This window comes from Syngnathoides biaculeatus, chromosome 23, assembly GCF_019802595.1.
Source record: "Syngnathoides biaculeatus isolate LvHL_M chromosome 23, ASM1980259v1, whole genome shotgun sequence".
NCBI classification, from domain to species: domain Eukaryota; kingdom Metazoa; phylum Chordata; class Actinopteri; order Syngnathiformes; family Syngnathidae; genus Syngnathoides; species Syngnathoides biaculeatus.
Window position 1 is genome coordinate 14,878,871 of NC_084662.1, and position 20,250 is coordinate 14,899,120.

At 42.3% G+C, this 20,250-nt stretch overlaps 1 protein-coding gene, 1 long non-coding RNA gene and 1 pseudogene across 2 annotated transcripts in view; 1 reads left to right on the forward strand and 2 right to left on the reverse strand.

The window, feature by feature from the left end:
- LOC133496616 (uncharacterized) overlaps positions 1 to 20,250 on the forward strand; it is a 56,144-nt gene that overhangs the window by 5,453 nt on the left and 30,441 nt on the right. The window lies entirely within an intron of this gene.
- dlgap2b (discs, large (Drosophila) homolog-associated protein 2b) overlaps positions 1,484 to 20,250 on the reverse strand; it is a 49,472-nt gene continuing 30,705 nt past the window's right edge. Inside the window, exons 2-6 of the mRNA XM_061812413.1 lie at positions 13,543 to 14,696; positions 8,821 to 9,035; positions 7,031 to 7,187; positions 5,715 to 5,934; positions 1,484 to 3,058 (exon numbers count right to left, since the gene is read on the reverse strand). Of these exons, the coding sequence (XP_061668397.1) occupies positions 2,244 to 3,058; positions 5,715 to 5,934; positions 7,031 to 7,187; positions 8,821 to 9,035; positions 13,543 to 14,625 (2,490 nt within the window). The 5' untranslated portion in view covers positions 14,626 to 14,696 and the 3' untranslated portion in view covers positions 1,484 to 2,243. The remainder of the gene's footprint in view (positions 3,059 to 5,714; positions 5,935 to 7,030; positions 7,188 to 8,820; positions 9,036 to 13,542; positions 14,697 to 20,250) is intronic.
- LOC133497068 (5S ribosomal RNA) lies at positions 18,124 to 18,241 on the reverse strand (annotated as a pseudogene).

The window sequence follows — 20,250 nt, forward strand, 5'->3', positions numbered from 1 at the left end:
TCCATTCCATTCAAAAACTAAATTTGAAAAACATAATTTGAATTTAGATTGTTGAATCCAAAAACAGATTTTTCATAAACAAAATTTTAAAAAGTAATGTTGAATTGGAAACACTGCATTTAAAAATGTAATCTGAAAAGTATACTTTGAAATCGGGGCTTTCCAGCTCCCCCACCATGCTGCCTCTTTTTTAATCTTCAATTAAAATTCATATTGTATATTTTCACATTTTAGTTGGATCATTTCAGATTTAGTTTGACAAATTCAGTTTCACATGAGCTTTGGCAGTCATCCGGGAACTGTAAGGAACAGTGTAACCCAGGACATTTACTTCTGCACTGATGTCAAAGCAGCTCAATAGTCTTGCGTGGAAACGTCTATATATGCGAAAGAGGACTGGAATATTAAAAATATAGTGACTAAGAGTGTTGGATGCCCACAGTTGAAATAGTTGAAATTCACCATTAGATCACCTCCCCAGAAACTTAGACGTGGCCAGAGAAAACATTAGTTACGATAAACATCCCAATCTCATTCCACAAAGCACATCTTCAAGGCCACCCCCACGCTGCGTTGACACGCCGAGCTACGCGCAAACGATGTGGCAAACATGCGCCACCCGCCTTGCGCTTGCATGAAAATACAGATGTGCGGAAATGGGGAATAAGCTCTACTCTCAGCACAGTACGTAGTCCCATTGACAAGTTCACATTTAAGTCAGGGCTGTGATACATAACGCTTCTTAAAAACATGAAGATGCTTTCTGTCAGCCTCAGTTCTTCGGGCCGCAACTTTGGTACGCCATGTTGGGAGAAGGGAATAACGGAGCGGATGAATGGCGAGCGTGAATTATAGCGGCAAATGGGTTACTATTGTTTCATAAGCAAGGTCGTGACTGACAACCTCAATAGTGGTTCCTACCCGTTAAGATTAGTCACAAGACCAGCTCGGCCATCACTAGTGAGGCGGTGTTAGTACATTCACCGGTACCATACTGCACCTCTGGGGACTAGTCGGCGAGGTAGAGCCCCTCGGCGGCTCTGATTGTCTACATTTGGGGCTGATCTTTTAGCAGCAAGAGTTGAAATTTAGGTCAACCTTTCACCACCTCCAACTGGAAATTTGTAGACTCCTGCACTAAAATGATACTGTACAACCAAAGATTGTTGAGGCACCAAACGTTCAGCGACCACTGCTACCAACCAAGTGATGGACAAAAATCATTGGCCTCAAGGACATGGAAAAAGGTGCTGTGTTTGGTTTCCAACCAAATTGACTATTTGCTAACCAATCTCATTGCTCATCCACCACAGTATGTTTAGAACTGCAACCAGTACAGTAAATATTTTAATATATATATGTATATACTATACATGTATGTATACACAAATTGTACATTTATATACAAACATGACTAGAACATAAACGGAGCTTTTGAAGCCATTACCGTTTGCACTGGATCATTTTGAAGCCCCCTTCCTCATTTAAATGTGTAACTGCTCAGTCTGTCAATCATTTTAAGGTTCATAACCCCAAGCTACATTGTTAATTAACCCTTTCATAGTTTTGTTGTAGTCTTTAACCAGATTGTCCTTTTTCCCTTTATTCAATGATAACAGTTTCTACTTTTGGTGGTTAGGCCACATAAACTTTATTTAGTGTTGGAAATACTCAACATTGGCTTAAAAAAATAAATGGACCAAAGGCTGTTTTGACCGAACACTTTTGATTGGAATAGCTAGAAAGTTAACTCCATTGAAATGCACCTATGATTATTAATTTTGATGCATTGATTAGAAAACTATTTTTAGGGTTTATACAGTTATTCACAGCATACACAGGTTGTGAAGATAGTCTTTCTACATGGAGAAAATGAAACGAACATGAGTTAAGATGAATGTGCAGAGACAAACCAATTTGTCCGACTGACCCTCAAATTTTGCTCGAGTTGGATTTTTTTTTTCCCGTTTAGGACAAGTAAGGAAAGACAATGTTTCTCTTGTTGGCACTTGTTGATCCAGAAATCAGCTACCATCTCGCTCACATTCACATGTCACCTCAATCTGAAGGTTAAAACTGGGCTCTCGGAGGCTTTTAAAAGAACTTCATAAGCTTTTTGACAGATAACAGACTGTCTGCAGAGGATAAAGGGACTAACAACAATCATATTTTTTTTTTCAGGATCTATCAAGTTTTGCCATGGTTTGCTCATCTCGTCCGATAGAATGACAGATGGAAGTGATTTAGAATGACATAGACATATATGACATGGGCCCACTGGTGTACTTCCTGCACCACAGTTCAAGACTGGCACTTCTGTGACCCCCATTGTGGCCACATATTTCTTGCGGCTTGGGGACCCTTTGCTTTTTGTTGATCTCCCATGGGAAGTCTTCGATTGGAAGCGGGCTTGCGGGACTGCCAGAACCCTCCGGTGTGCTCTCAGGGGTTCCCTCTATGATCTCAATTCGGGGTGGGTTCATTAAATCCATGATGCTAAACGGCGCCGGCTCAGGTTGACACATGACCGACTTGTCTTGCGTATGCTGCCGGATGGACCAGCTGGATCCTGCTTGGATTCCAATGGACACTCGGTCTTGCGTTTGTGTGGTGCTGTCGCTGCACGGCTCCCGACACAATGTCCACATGTTGTAGCATTGAGTGAAGTTGAAGAAATTGCTGTTGAAAGTCTTCAGCTCCCCGCAGACGTCTCGCCGTAGCTCTGCCAACTCGTAGCGCATAGCTGAGATTTCATCCTTCCACTGCATGTTAAACGCAGCGACCATGTTTGCAGACTCCTTGAAAGCCTGGATGGCTTGAGGGACCGGTGGCTCAGTGGCGGCCATGGGTGAGGCACTGGGGACTCTGTACGATGGCGGTGTTGCCGGGGGCACCGAGATGGCCGTTACGGTGGAGCTAGTGCTGTGCTGACTGCGGGCAGCCACCGTCTCCCTTTCTAGCCTCTCTAGCTCTGCATAGGCAGAGGAGCTGGCACCGTCATCGTCCTCTATCATGTCGTCATTTAGAAATGAGGTCGCATCCACAACATCATATCCCTCTGGAAGAAAGATTTGAATATGCAAACAGGAAAATGCGAGGTGAAAGGAACAGCTGGAGAGTGATTTGATTGAGGTTCTGAACTAGAGCATCAATTGCACATATCTATGGCAAACTTACAATACGTGAGTTAGTTAACAATTCCAGACATGCACAGTGTGACCCCGTTGTTCTTTTTTTTCAGCCATGATTCAGAATATAGGATTGCTATGAATACATCTAATTTGGTGATGCAAATCAATGTTTGGATGCAATTAGCTTTATTTTTTTGGGGTTGTTTTTTTGCACTGTGTAAAATGTCTTAAATCAACCAGGACTATTGTGTCGTAGAACTCACATACTGTTGGCTTGTCAAAATGTTTTACACTGCCTTCTCAGTCATGTCAAAGAATAACAAGCCCCCCCCCCATCTCTTCACTGCACTGTGCTCAGCACAGAAAGGACTGGAACCAAACACATCAATCATCATCAACTCAACATTTGAGTATTTGAAAATTGACTCATCAAAAATGTTTTTGAGCGACTTGGATTTTGTGCCGTTTTGTGCAAACGAAAAGATTGAGAAAAGAGTGGAAGAGCCACGAACCACTGGACCAAGAGGCAGTTATGAACCCTATTGAAAATATTAGGTCCAAGGTGAATAATTTGCCCCCGCCCCCCTCCTCCCCCAACTTGATGGCTGCACAAGGGAGAGCTGCAATCCCACAGTCAAAGACAGCTGACAGACTCGATGCCAAAGGGGATACTTTGCGTTCACATATGAGACATCTAAGACAGTGGTGGATTTTATGATTGCAAAGTAAAAAAAGAAAACATTTGGAAGTTTGGGAAGTATACACCTTTCAAATATTTACATTTCGACTTGTCTACGTACGCTTGATATACCGGTGTCGCAGACAACTCACAAAATTCAGCATTTGATTTGCTCCTGTCATTGATCCTGCACCAAAACTGAAACTGCATTTTTGTGAGTTGTTTGCTCGACACAAGAGTTATTCTACCAATTCTTTATAGAAGCTGTATAAGTTAATAGCTATTTTATTCACTGAGAAGGCAGTGCAAACACATATACATAGATATATGTATGCTTCAGTATTAAAATACCTGCAACAATCATCACTGATGCCTCCAGTTGATCTTTCCCCTTGGTTATCCTTCAAGAGTTGGATGGTCAAATGGAGAGGGATTTGCTGCTGATCTGCCCTACTGAGCACCACACCGGATAGCTTCCCTTCCGACTATCCTCACGTGGGTTTACGTTCGTACAGTTCAGGCATAAACTAGGGATGTGCGCTACCAAGAAAAACTTGATTGAAGAATCAATCTTTGTCCCAGCCAATGCAGGTAACGTTAAATTCTAGACCACTATTGCCTTGGAAGAGTGTAAATAGTGCACCGTTGGAGAGATAAGCTTGAGTAGGGGCTAGCTAATCACCACCCATGGAGGCCTTCCGCTGCGTTGGCAAAATGTTAGCTGTAAATATGCGACTGAATCCTCAAAAATGGCTTATTTGGCCTGTGTCAAGTTCAGCAAATAAGACGGTGGGATTGGAGAGCACTCATTCATCCTCAGTGCTTCTGTCACAGAAGAAATCATAGGTGGGAACCAAATCGAATTTGGCGGCCAAAATACAAAAATCCAAATTGAACAAGAAAACGAATGCCCACAGCATCCGTTAAAAAAACAAACAATGTACAAAAAGTACTGTATCGTCAGCATAAGTGCACATTTTTAAACAAAAATGTTTCAATAGGGTTCATAGCTTTACTCTTTAGAGCAAACACCAAATGTACTGAGTGAGGGAGCTGCTGAAATAGCTCTGCTTGCACAATGAAGCCTAACTTTTAGATTGATATTGCAAATAGAGTGTTACATAAAGCGCTGAAATCGCACTTAAGGAGCAGAACAACAATTAACTCATCCTGGAACTAGAGAACAAATTTACAGCGTTGACTTTGCTCAGTTGTGTGGTTCCCTCAAATCAATTAAGATTAGCCAACGGTACTATGATAGACATGGATATATGTTGGCCTGACAGTGCTCTTCAGACATTTCATGCAACACAATACCGCAATATCTCAAATAGCCAAAGGCAAATCAACAGGTCTACCGAGACTTGTTGGTTCATTTGTGCAACCAGCATATGTGTTGACTTACCTGAATGATATCATATATCGCTAGTTTTGAGACCTTGTCAATTACAATTGTGCAAAATGAAAGTGCAGGTGCATCAGAGCAGGTCGAGGCCGTGGCCTTCCTCAGCCCTCCCTAAGACTGACAACATAGAGTGTATACATAGAACACCACACTTTCTCATGCGCAGGGCCTTTTTCCTTGTAGACATGCCGTGTTGTGGTTATGTGCTGAGTGTATGCGACCCGCCCGCCCGTTTGCCTGTCTACAGCTTTTGCAACAGCACATGTAACCAACCTAAGTGATGCATGGAGCGTGCAAACTGACACTCAAGCGGATCCATCTAAACAGTCAAGGCAATGAAAAAAAAAAAAAACTTCCAAAGAAACTCAGCTTGGCATCTCAGAAATTCAAGGGTTCCCCACTGTACATATGTAGGTATGTCAAGTTTGTGCTAATGTATAGGATGCATGAAGATATGTGGTCTAGGCCCCTCTCTGATTTAGTCGGGTTATTGTTTTACCTGTTGTGGATCTGAGAGTTGAAGTGACAGTGGAGGATGTCATTGAAGGTAAGCAGTCGTCATCTTGGGAATAACCAGCCTGAATTGCACGGAGGTAACTGTGGCTTCGAGTGCGGAACGAACCCGGCAGGTCCAAGGCCTCCATAGCCTGGGATTCTACTTCACTAAAAACGGACTCGCAAACTGACTCAAACTGGCCATTGATCTCAGTCTCACTCACCTGAGAGACAAAAACAGGAATAGCAGTCCTTAATTTTTCCTCTTCCTTTCTCTTTCTCACTTTGATTCTTCCCCTTTGCACAGCAAATATGAAGGAGTGTTAGCATAAGGACATGCTACTGACAATTCCCAACCAACTTAAAACTCCGCGAATGTCAAAATCAAATAAAACAGATGAGAGATCAGAACATTCAGGACATTCATTTTCCTTTTCTGTAGTAGGTACAGTAGTATTTAATACACATTTTTACAAATGAAAAAATGAAGTCTCCAATTGGTGTATTAGCTTTTGCAAAAGTGCCCTAAGCTGATGATGGTGATGATAATAATGCATTTAAACAATTGACTGACTGACAGCGCATTGTCTGTCTATAACAGTCTGTTCAATGTCATTCTTTCACACATATTCCTCTTTAATAATTTAAAGACGCAAACTGATTGTATGCATCTTTTTTTTTTGTTTTGGACAAAAACACATTTCCTTTTCTTACTTGTTCTCCATAAATGGACTTGCGTCACAAATCATTTTACTGTAGCAACCACCGGGGTCCGTAGAAGATCCAGAACAGACTCACGCAACTGATCGCAGCGTATGAAAAGGTAAATACCTGGAAATGATGTGTGGTTAATTATGATGCTTTGTCTCACAGCCCCTGTGCCTAGCCGCTAATCTGGTGACGAAAGTAGCCGTCCGCTGTTTCGCATGTTAGTAAACTAAGTCATTGGCGGGCCATGACGACAGGTGAATGAGTATCGGCGGCCTCTTCAAGACAAGCAGATTTGCACTCTGATGTAAAGACTTAGCAGGTTAAGTGTAAAATGAACATTCAAGGTTTGCGTGCGAGTATACATTTGTGAAATTCACAGAAAGAAAAGTATTATATTTCTATTTTAGGTCTGAAATGTAAAGAAAACAAAAAAATGACATGCTTTTTGATTCCAGTCTCCAAACACAATTAGCTGTTAACCTCTAACATGACTGGCTCAATCTCGTGCTTTATTTCTGTACACACCTCTAATCCAACAAGCTGTAACGATAAATAAATGTATTTTTGTAGCTGTGTTACTACCGGTCGACATGCATGCTTGCCACTCACCTGGCTGACGCAGCTAGCCTGGCTGAGGGTGCTGACAGCACGCATGTAGCTCTGGTTGCGAGAGCGGAAGGGCGGCGGATGAAAAGTGGTGGCAGGGTCTAGCGTGACACTCGGGTGAGCCCGCATATCTCTCATGGTTTGCAAGCGGTAGCCCGGGCTGAATAGGGCCGAGGGGAAGGGACAGATGAGAAGTAAAATATGGACTCTTAGATGGATTATACTGTACTAACTATTGACTGACATCATCTGTTCAATAAGCCTTTGCTGAATGTATTGCTCTATAAAATCTTGACTCAACCAAATCTGGTATCCACGTTAAAAAAATGTTAAAGAGAGGACAAAAAATAATACATTCCTCAGTTTCGATTGACACTAATGCGCAGAGAGTGGTTTATGTAGTTCACAGTCATGCTAGTAGCTTGTGATCAGTTTCCATGCAATTCCACTGTGACTTTCCAACAATCTAGAATGTACTGTTGTCTCGTTGCCTAGTTCAGATGGAATCTTCTATAGCGCAGGTTTATCCATCCAGTGTCTTGGCCTCTGAGTGTAGATTACAGTATATGCTAATCCTACCCTAAACCATATGGGATGCCAAGATTGCCCCCAAATGCTACAAAAGAGGTATGTTGGGCCTAAAGTAAGATTAATCAGAGCCCTGCTGTGACAGCAACGAAAATAGAAGTGAGTGGCTAAAAGATGGCAGACGCATGACGCCTCCCTGCCTTCTTGCATTTTGGCTTTGTTTTACAGTGTCTGAAAACGGCCACGGAGAGCAACACGCTCAATAAAAACATACCGAGTATTAACGATGGGTGGGATGTCATTCTACACAATTGTATGGCTTTACGGTAAACAATAAATCTCTCTGTAGCTAAAGTAGTAAAAAAAGAGCATCTTCGCTGTATTAAAATTAATGCCCAAAACGGTCAACGAAGGATTCATTTGGGAGTATATGGGTGTGTCAAACTCATTCTTGTCTTGGGACACATTGATGTTTAAACTTTTAAACTATATGCTGTAGTTGTATAATTGCCTTGTCATATTATCACATATCCAAAGTCAAGGAAAACATTTTACTCAAGTACAATAGTCAATTTATTTTAAAAAGTGGTTTGGTAATTTAAAAAAAATGCTTGAAATTTCTACATGAAGACAATATTAAATGTTGTTGATTTGCTTTCGTGGGCCGCATAAAATGAGGCGGTGGGCTGGATATGACACCAAATCCTCACCCCTACTATCCTCTAATCTTGCAACCAGGGAGCGGCTTTGCCCATTTCTGAGGCCGGTAACACTTATCACTCATTGAGAGTGAAATTAAATAACCAACGACCAGCTAAGGATAGCGACGAGCTAACGCTAGCCGACCCCTAACGGGGCAAGCCAAAAGGAAAAGAAGCAGAAGAAGAAGGGCTGGATATGGCACCCGGGCCTTATGTTTGACACCTGATGATGGATTTGTTGGTAAAACGTTTGGACACTAACATTTTTCTAATTCATCAATCAGGTTATCTTGTCTTAAAATGATAGATAGGTAATGATCGGTAATTAAGGCCCAATTATTCTCATTTTTCCATTTTTAGCAATCAGTGAAGTTGGTCATACCACTCCAACATAGACCAAAACTTTTCTGACTGAAACTATTTTTTAGACTTCGTTACTTTGGTGTCTGCTATTATTAAAACATAAACTTTTTAGGGAACGCCTTGAAGTATTTGACAAATACCCATAGAACACAGAAGTAACAAATGGTCGCGATAAAATCTACCATAGTGGACCAGACCTACCTTTGGGAGTCAAAATGCGGTCTGTGCATGGCTGACTTAAGGACAAGAGCATCTGGCCGAATGGTTTTCTGCGGGGAGGTCTTGGGGCTTTCGGAATCACCGCTATCATCATCCACCTCTCCCATAGCTTTGACGTAGCTACTGCTCCTCATCCGCCGACACGGGATCTCGTCGTCCTTCTCGCCGGGGTAGCCACCCCACTCGTCTTGAGGTACCTGGTGGGCAAGGATGAGCCTCTCTGAATCAGGTTTTAGCCGGTTTATTATTGCATGAAACAACAATGAAGCACAGATGCAAGTCCCCCGTATTGAGACCACGTGTCAGACTTGGCAAACTAGCAACATTTGCAAGTACTATGCAACCCAATTAGCTAAATGAGTGTGAAGGCTGTTCCAGACACAAGTTGCATAAGCTCTTGCTTCTTTGGCCGTAAAGGAACATTTAACTGAGACACAATAGCTTCTCTGTGCACACCCCATGGGAAACTGTAAACGTAATAACACACTTTGCAGTACTTTAAATTGCATTGCGAGCACAAAACAGAAGGTTGTCTTTTTTTCAGCCCCAAGAAATTATGCTCCAGTAAATTCATTTGCATGTTACTCAACTGTTTCTTTCTTAAACATTTCATAATGTTTAAGTGGTAAATATAATTGTGAGAGAAAGAGATAAACACAATGGTGATAACAGTTATTCAAAACTACAGTATTTACCGTAATTTTTGGCCTAAAAACTGTGACTTTTTTCACACGCTTTTAACCCTGCAGCTTATGCGGTGATGCGGCTAATTTGTGCACTTTTCTAACGGCCACAAGGGGCCACTCGAGTGGAAAAGGTAAGAGTGAGACGAGTGGAAAATATGTGCCGAGGAAGTGACTTTTACCAGTATGGTTTTTTTTTGTTGTTTTTTTTTAACCGGCCCTGTTAGCGCCGTCCTAGTGTTAGCATCACACTCGCCTGTTGCTGCTCTGCTACTGTCGTGTCTCAGTGATTTAGATATGTTTATTTTTTTAACTGGCCCTGTTAGTGCTGTGCTGTGGGTTTCAATGTGGGCACTTGCGGCTTTTACACGGCTCCGGCCTATGTGTGTACCAAATGGTATTTCCTTTATAAATATACTGGGTGAGGCTTATAACCAAGTGCGCTCTGTAGGCCGAAATTGCGGCTTTTACACGGCTGCGGCCTATGTATGTACCAAATGGTATTTCCTTTATAAATATACTGGGTGAGGCTTATAACCAAGTGCGCTCTGTAGGCCGGAAATTACGGTAAAATTAAATGCTCCGCCAACTGATTAGTATTACAACTAAAATAAATGAGCCTTGACAAGAGTATCTTATACAAGTTGGAAGTCGCACTAATCAATATATTTGATTATGATCATGAAAATAAATTTTCCCGAGTAGTTTACTTTTTTTTCCCCGAGCTACTGAACATGTAGTTTATGGACAAACATACTTATGTTCATCGCATGAATATTTTTTGTATTGTTTACAAATAATTATTGTCATCGTATAAATACAATTTTTGTATTGTTTTAATAATTTGAAAACATTGTACAGCACATTGTGAAATTACAAAATTACATTACATTAATTACAAAAATTATTTTATATATTATTGAACCACAAAACAGCGTGATTGTCAAGCATAAACGTATTGCTGGTCGCCAAAGCTTCCATATATTACGGCAAGTCATGAAAATTAATTGCAGAAACCCCGCACACCGTGCAGCATTTCAGTCGTGTTCAATCATGTCGTTTGGTTGTGGGGCAGCCCTTCATTTAGCTGTGCTGTAATGAATGCTGATGTAATTAACGGGCTGATGCCTGTTTCTGGCCATTTGTAATGATTATGATTATAAGTTGTTCGGTATTGATAAACCGTGAAGACAAACACCACTCCAAAGCACAAATATCCAGTTAATTCACTACACACTTAATCGCCTCAGACACAGCGTTGTGGCTATAATACTCTTATTGGTGATTCACTTTACTCAGTAAACCTGATTGTTTGCTCTAGCACTGAGATGAGTGGCTGATTACCCCTATTTTCGTCATGTGATACTTCACTTGACAACGTGCTTCACTCGGGTAGAAAAGTAAGCACGACACATGGCATTAAAATACTTATTTTCTTGTTTTTGTATACAGTGCCCTCTTGAGATATATATAGATATATATATATATATATATATATATATATATAGATATATATATATATATATATATATATATAAAAGAGAGGGAGGTGGGCTTCTCGGAGTAGAACTGTAATCAAGAAAAACAGCATTTAAAAGGATTAGTGGTACCTCTACTTGCACACGCTTCTAGTAACGAAAAATTCAGGTTACAAAATATTGTCTCTAGTTACGAAGGAAATTCAAGATACAAAATGAAAAATGGATTTGCAGCCCCCAAATTACACCAAATGTAAACATCCTGTATCTTAGTTTGTGTGGGGCAATAGAGCTGCTCTGTGCAACTTTTCGGGAGTTTTTTGTTTGTTTTTTTGCAACTTAACAGGACAAGCCAAAAGAAATACATACATACATTTATCTTTCTTCACTATGGGCCCTAAGAAACTTTAGTGGATTCAAGTTGTGCGCATTCGTACGTATGTTTTCTCTCAGCTGTCAAACATTTGCCTCCTCCTCCATCCCCCATGATGCCTTTTGCTTGTCACCCACCCTTCTCTTCGCATAGTCGCTAAACGCCAAAGGTATATAAACATAATTTTTATTATTCTTTACATTATGTACTTTGAATGCTTATTTTTGGCAGGGAGAAGGCAGAGGAACAATTTGAAACATGGAGGTAGCACTGGAAAGGAGAGGAATGAAGATTAGCCAAAGTAAAACAGAATATATGTGCATGAATGAGAGGGGCCGAGGGGGAAGAGTGAAGCTCCAGGGAGAAGAGATGGCGAGGGTGGACGACTTCAAATACTTGAAGTCAACAATCCAGAGCAATGGTGAGTGTCATAAGGAAGTGAAGAAACGGGTCTAAGCATGTTGGAACAGCTGCTGGAAGATGTCTGGTGTCTTATGTGATAGAAGCGTCTCCGCTACATTGAAGGGCAACGTTTATAAAATAGTGGTGAGACCGGCCATGATGTACTGATTAGAGATGGTAGCACTGAACAAACAACAGGAAGCGGAACTGGAGGTGGCAGAAATGAAGATGCTGAGCTTCTCGCTCAGTGTGAACAGGTTGGATAGGACTAGAAATGAGCTCATTAGAGGGATAGCCAAAGTTGGATGTTTTGGAGACAAGGTTCGAGAGAGCAGACTTTGATGGTTTGGACATGTCCAGAGGCAAGAGAGTGAGTATGTTGGTAGAAGGGTGCTGAGGATGGAGCTGTCAGGCAAAAGAGCGAGAGGAAGACCAAAGAAAAGGTTGATGGACATGGTGAGGGAAGACACGAGGACGGTGGGTGTTAGAGAGGAAGATGCACGAGATAGGCCTAGATGGAAAAAGATGACACGCTGTGGCGAGCCCTAATCAAGACAAGGTGAAAGGAAAAGAAGAAGAATGCTTATTTTTTGTGCGTGGTCGGGGGGCTTAAAATGGATTAGCCTATTTACATGTAAAATGCGCTTCTACTTAAAAAAATTCCCTGTTATGATATGACTTGATAAGGAACAGATTAATTTTGTAGTAGTAGAGGTACCACTCTAATTCTCAAGTGAGCAGGATAAGCGTGACCAGCGAGATGGACACTGCCAGCAGATCCACCGGTACTTCATATTTGTTAAACTCTGAGTCAGAGAGATGCTGTATTGACAGTCTTTCAACATCTACTGCTTGCAACTCTTAAGATGCTTCGCTCTCTAATCCCAGAGAGGAACAATCGATTAGTGAGTGCACCTTATTTTGTCAATTGGTCTTTTTTCTTTAACCCTTAGTTTATGGCTAATATTTTACTTCCTGCAGCACTGTGAGTGAACTAATAGGATGTATCAACAAAATTGCTGGTGATCCACCCCACTAGAAAATGGAAAATGCTGTTAAGGCTACATTTTGAAAAGTTTTGGTATTTATGTGGTAGTTCACATTTTATGTGAATAAATCCCACGATGCCATTGTTTGCAGGATTATACACTGTTTGTAAATAATTAAAAGGTAAACACTAAAAAGGCAGTCTGAACCTTTTTTTTCCAGTTTTTATAGGCCTGCGATGGGAACACATATTTCGTGCAAAAAATATGGACTCTGACATTACTTTCTATTTTAGCACTCCTTTGGCAAAAAAAAAAAAAAAAAGCCCTGGCTGAATAGTACAAACTGTCTTCCTTATTGTTAAGATGAAGTGCAGTCGGTCTTTGTTCTCGGTATCACTGACAATGATTGATTCAGTTTTGCTATAAAAGGTCCCCAGCGGCGTCCGCACAAAAGGGAATCCTGGTTAAATACATCGGGATCTTGGTCTCATGGGTATAATAATTGACTGGCGAGTAGCATTGGGAATCCAAAATGCTTCTTTGCTTTACCACGAATCAATACATCTCTCGGTTTTTTTTTTATTCAAAGAAGCTATTTTCTAGGGTTGGTGGATATTGATTTGAGTCATAGACAAATGAGTAAATTTCAGGACTTTTGTGTATTGTCCCTTTTAAATTGCCATTATCTTTTGTTATGTTTTGGTTAACGTCCCTTAATTTATGTCACATCACTTGTAATTCAGTATTTTTTCCTCTCTGTATCATGTAGTAACACTAACCTGTAGATAGTGACAGGTCCGTGAAGGCTTAAGGTCTGTGTGCATCATGGTTTTTTCCAAGTTTAGTGATGACTTTCTGTAGGCCTCCTTCGCCTGGCTAACTGTCAGGGTCGACCAGGAGCTCCGCTTCATGAATTTGCCTTCGGGCGCCATTGCCATACTGTCGCAGGCTATGCACTTGACGTCGTTGTTACTTTTCGAGGCTTTGAGTGACAGATCTCCAAAGTGGTGTCCGTGTATGGAATCTGGGTAACAATGGGCGATATGTTCCCCGTGGTGTCGTGACATAACACTGGGAGTGCGGTAGGTGCTGTCGCTATCCAGATTGTCGTCGGAGCTCCACCAGCCGCCGGATCGGTGTTTGCGTTCTTTGCTCTTGCTCCTCTTGCTACCATGTTTGTTGGGCTGATGCCCATAATGATAGTAACTCCCCGATCCTCCACCTCCGACAATGTCACCTTTTGTGCCGTTCATCTTTGACGATCCCTCCAGGGAGTGGGACTTGGTGAAAAGCTTTTGGACAGAATGAACAAGGTGTCTGATACGGCCGGGACTCTCGCTGCGTTGTTCGGCGGTGGTGGATGTGCGTTGATACTGTAAGGTGTGGAAGCCGTCCCTGTGTAGTGGCATTTGCTTCTCAAATTGATCCAAAAGGTTGGCGGGAAGGCGATTGCTCTTGGTGCCGGTATGGTGCGAGGAGGCAGCAGCAGCAGCTGCGGCAGCAGCAACTGCTGGCGAGGTGGCAGAGGCAGTGATAGCGACACAGTCATCCCGTGTGGCTGAATCATAATATTGAGAGCTGTAGTGCATCCGGGGGAACGTGCTGCTGGAGATGTGGTCAGACACAGCAACAGGAGGCATCACGACCGGGGACATCATCATACAGTCGGAGTGGATGGAGCTCCGTGGTGAGTAGCGATGTTGGAAGTCCATAGGACAGCTCTCTGTTGGGCTGAGCAGGTAGGAGGTGTGGCGGGAGTCCGAGCCATGGTGTGTGTGGAGGTCATGCACGTGGGGGTCGTAGTTAAGCCCATGGGGTAGAGGGATCTGGTGTTGGGAGCGGCTCCCCGATAAGCCCTTCATGTTCCTGGCCGGAGGGACGTGTCTGGCTTCATTTAACTTTTGAGACTGGGACCAAGGTGGAAAGTTCTGGTCTGTCTCAAAGAAAAGGGAAGAAAGAAAGAGAAAGGCATATGAGGAAGGAAACATAGAAGTTCTCTAAAAATTCTACTTGCATTTAGTCCAGAGAAATCCTTCCAAATTCCCCTAAATTGGAGATGTTTTTGGCACAAATTGGTATGTTTGTGCCAAGTGTAGAAACACTTCTTCCAGACCGACGACCTAAGTTATGTTGCACCTTATAATTTCGTTAACAATTCTCTTTGTACCAAATGTCTGTTGAATATCTACAGTCGCACTAAATTCACCTCAAGATTGAAGGAAATGGAAGCAACAACGACATGCTCCGACGCCAAAGTAGTCAAGCCAATGTATATAAATCCATAACACTACCAAAACTCATTACGCCATGAAAGCAAATCCAAATGATTTGAATATTTTAAGGTAGATGTATTGCATATTATTCACTTCTTTTATCCTACAATCTCAGAGACAATATGCGTGAACTGTATAATCCTGAGTAAGCAACAAATAATAGTAAAATAATAGCACTTCCTGTAACATTTCACGCATTTCATTGTACAGCCATGCATGAAGGTATAAGAGGAGGAAATTCAGGCGAAAATCACGATTGAGTGGTTGCAATGTGGGTAGCAAAAGGCAAATGAGCTATTTTCAACTTCCCCACCACGTTACCTGTACCGCCGAGCTCATTAATTACTTCTCTGCTCTGCAGCAGGAAACCCCAGTGTACTCCGTCTTACATAATGCTCGGGATCTCTGATCTCACACACTATTTGAAAGGAGCCACAAATAAATTGCACCGTTGTCATGGCAACCACTGCAGGGAAAAACCCAGGTTCTGTAACAGGATTTTCAAGGTTGTTTGGGGTGGATCCCCAGCTACAGAAGAAAAGGCGAATGACCCCATACTCTGTACAATGTGACAAAACTAGTGTAGATGAGTATAGCATGCATGGTACATTGGTTGGTGTTTTGTGCAGTTCAAATGTGGAGACCATCACTACAGTAATTGCATTCTATGTATCCATATCTATAAATGTCTCAACGCAGTGATCTTCTGTTGAGACTACAGTTACATCAGTCGTGTTTTATATTTGATTTATAATTGCCGTATACTTGTGAGATTGTACTCATCATTAGTATTGTTTTCTTTTAATGTATTTTCCTAGTTATTACTTGTTTGTAGTTATGCCAACCCTGACGACAGTCATTGTTTTGTCTTCTTATTGCTATGTGTTAATTACAGTGAAGAAAATAAGTATTTGAACACCGTGTTATATTGCAACTTCTCCCACTTGTAAATCATGGAGGGGTCTGAAATTTTCATCATAGGTGGATGTCCACTGTCAGCGAGATCATCTAAAAAGAAAAATCCAGAAATCACAATTTATTTGTGTGATACAGCTGCAAATAAGTATTTGAACACCTGTCTATCAGCTAGAATTCTGACCCTTAAAGACCTGTTAGTCCGCCTTTAAAAGTCCACCTCCACGACCTCTTTTCCTCAGTCAGAGCATTGAAGATGGGTCGTGGCTGGGTCTTTCAACATGACAATAACCCGAAGCACAGAGCCAGGAAAACCAAGGAGTGGCTCTGTAAGAAGCATATCAAGGTTCTGGCGTGGCCTAGCCAGTCTCCAGATCTAAACCCAATAGAAAATCTTTGAAGGGAACTGAAACTCCGTGTTTCTCAGTGACAGCCTGTGTGGAGGAGTGGGTCAAAATCCCTCCTGCAGTGTGTGCGAACCTGGTGAACAACTACAGGAAACGTTTGACCTCTGTAATTGCAAACAAAGGCTACTGTACCAAATATTAACATTGGTTTTCTCAGGTGTTCAAATACTTATTTGCAGCTCTACCACAAATAAATCGTTAAAAAAAATTATACATTGTGATATCTGGATTTTTCTTTCCCTCTCTCACAGGGGACATGCACCTACAACGAAAATTTCAGACCCCTCCATGATTTCCAAGTGGGAGGAGTTGCAATATAACACTGTTCAAACACTTATTTTCTTCACTGTATAATGGCAATGATCCTCTCTGTCCAGAAGTCTATCAGCTTCACTCGCCTTCTAATGTGGGTGACATCAGATTGTTGCCCAGGCTACAAATTGTGTCAGATTAAAGTAGACATATTGAGACCATGTCATTTACAGTAAATACTCATGGTAACATACTGTGGTGAATTCATCAATCAGGGTGAAAATCCATATAGGCATGGCGAGAACATGCAAACTCCACAGAGCCAGTGGCTGGGATTTGAACCCCGGTCCTCAGAACTGTGAGGCAGATGGTCTAGCCAGTCGGTCACCGTACTGCCCCTATTTGAAACATATTTACATATTTCTTATGCCCTGAAACGTAGCCTTGTTTTCGATCCAATACACTGGTTTTAGCTCTAGGCTACTTTAAATGTTTGCGTCAACCTTTGAACCTTTGCTGTCTATCGTCAACAATTTTCTGAATTTATTACACCACTGCTACTCATACTTATAAACTAAAACTTATCGGTATAAATCGCAACGCAGAGTAAGAGATTGAGGACAAAAAGATTCTGTCGATTTATGGGGAACTTCTTATAAAATTAAAAAAATAAAATCAGCCCAGGGAGGTCCAGGTCATCCAATATTTCCAGCAGACTGCTTTCTGCTGTTTGCCAATCCATAGTGTCGAGTCTAGAGTTTAGTGCGTGGGGGCGAGGTGCCATCAAGGCAAAGGATGCTGGCAGGGTCAACAAACTGGTAGAAAACAAACTTATTGTCTTATAAGGCTCAATTCGTCTGAATTCACTGAAGGCAGTCGCGGAGGGGAGGATGAGTTTGTGAGCTCAGTCTTGGTCAATACTGCCCACTCTCTTTGCAATAATCTGATATGTAGTGGCGCGTTAGCCTCTATTATCCCACTGGATTGACCTGTGGGGTTTTGGTCAAGTGTCTAAGGAAACTTCAATCTGTCTGCCCAATTTTAGACTCGAAAGGCTTTTGTTACAGTACTTAAGGATTGTCCCCTACAGACCCCCAGACAGCAGCCTCTTTAACTCGAGAGTTACTGTACCTTACGTGTTATACATCCATCTGTTTTCTGAGCCGCTTATCCTCACAAGGGTCACGGGAGTGCAGGAGGCGCAGTACACCCTGAACTGGTTGCCAGCCAATCGCAGGGCACATGGAGACAAACAACAGTCGCATTTACAGTCACACCAAGGGGCAATTTTGAGACTTTAATTAATGCATGTTTTTGGGATGTGGGAGGAAACCAGAGTGGCTTGCAGACATGGGGAGAACATGCAAAATCCACTTCTTCTTCTTTTCCTTTCGACTTGTCCCGTTAGAGGTCACCACAGCGTGTCATCTTAAATAAACGCATATTTGTTTGGCACAGTTTTACAACGGGTGCCCTTCCTGACGCAACCCCTCTGTATTTAGCCGGGGAGAGAGGCTTACAGCACCTGCTATTCCCAGACAGTCTCCCATCCAAGTACTAACCAAGGCCAAACCACTTAGCTTCCGGGATCTGACGAGATCGGGCGTTCAAAGGGTAGCATGACCGTAAGCAACATGCAAACTCCACACAGGCCGGATTTGAACCCCGGTCCTCAGAACTCTGAGCCAAACGCTTTACAGCTGCTCCACCGTGCTGCCCTTACGTGTTATATTGAAACACAAATCTGCACTTTGATGTAGTTATGGTGAGACGAGATTTAAAACATTCCAAGAAAAAAAGAGGTTGTGTGGCACAGGGTGCAAGAAGTAGATCGAAGAAATTTGATAAGTTCGTGGGGGGAGGACGTGTTGAGAATTTAAATGGTCAACCTTAGGTCCACTTCTGTGATGAATTTGACCAGGTATTGTATCCATCTCCTTTTGACCTCATTTGCTAATTCAGATGAAATGATACACTCCTGAAGATGCACCATTTATAAGCTTTCCCACTAAATTTGAAATTGCATTTACATCTTATTTTGTTACATTGTCATTGCCTGCGAATTTCATTGCCTGCGAATTTCCCAATGCTCTCACCTACATAACATATTAGACAATTGCAAATACGTGTTGTTACTTCCAGAACATGAATCCATGTGTGATGCACATGACTTTTCTTGCTCTGCAGCTTACGCAACAGTTATTGCGGTGTAAGCACCCCAGGCTATTTCCTCACGACCATAAATCTGCTTTTGTCAGCACCTGATGCAGCTTGTAACCCACTTTCAACCTGAGAAACATGTCACACATGGTGGTGGTGGGGGGGGGTGTATGAGGGCCAGCGCAGTAGAGAGAAAAAAAAAAAGAGGGGAAAGCCTCACTGCACGCTCTGCTCTTACGCTGCCGGGAGACGGGTGTGTTGCAGGCTGCTGAGCTAAAACTAAAGCTGTGCGGCGTTGCTATAGTCATCTCCTGGCCATCCATTTCCCAAGATGGTTGCATAACATGGCATAAATGAAGCCTTCCTCCTCCACACCAATACACAGCTAGCTAAATGCCTCTGGGGGACACAGAGCAACAGGCAGCTAAACTGTAGCGCATGAATGCGAAAAATATTGTCCATGTGATCGTTTTTTGATCGGTGTTGACAAAACATAAGATCCTAATCAATCTTAATCTCTTTGGTTTCCCTCACACAGACACCAGCCCTTAACAGAGGCTATCACCAAAGGACTGAAAGCATGAACACAATATGAAGGCTCTTAATCAAGTATCTATGACTGGTGAACTGATTGAGATTCCTTCTTGGAAGTCCATTTTAAATGCTTGCCTGGTCTAGTCTGGTCTAATCAGAGCTTCCCAGGTATCTGCACATGTGGAACATTGTCACTGCTCTTGCCCGGTCTGGCAACAGACCGTGTGAGTGGGTACCCTTATTAACCCTAGAGAACCCATGAGGTCACATATCATCTTCGTCTTTTCCTTTCAGCTTGTCCCGTTAGGGGTTGCCACATCGTGCCATCTTTTTCCATCCAAGCCTATCTTGTGCATCTTCCTCTTTAACACAAAGTGTCCTCATGTCTTCCTGCACCATGTCCATCAACCTTTTCTTTGGTCTTCCTCTTGCTCTTTTGCTTGGCAGCTCCATCCTCAGCACCCTTCTACCAATATATTCACTCTCTCGCCTCTGGACACGTCCAAACCATCAAAGTCTGCTCACTCGAACCTTGTCTCCAAAACATCCAACTTTTGCTGCCCCTCTAATGAGCTCGTTTCTAATCCTATCCAACCTTTTCACTCCAAACGAGAACCTCAACAGCTTCATTTCTGCCACCTCCAGTTCTGCTTCAGTGCCACCGTCTCTAATCCGTACATCATGGCCAGTTCACCACTGTTTTATAAACTTTGCCCTTCATCTTAGCAGAGACGGTGTGAGCGGGTACCCTTATTAAGTACAGAATGCATTGGTGATAACTGCTGGTGACTTAACCTCAGTATCTGTCTGCCTGTGCCTCAAACTCGACAAAATCGCGTTAGACCTGCGGTCTACCTCACACCAGTATTTAGACGGGGTCTGACCAAATCAAAGTTTAAACCGGTTTTCTGTCAGCAAATCGTGACTTCACCAGGTGCAACTTTAG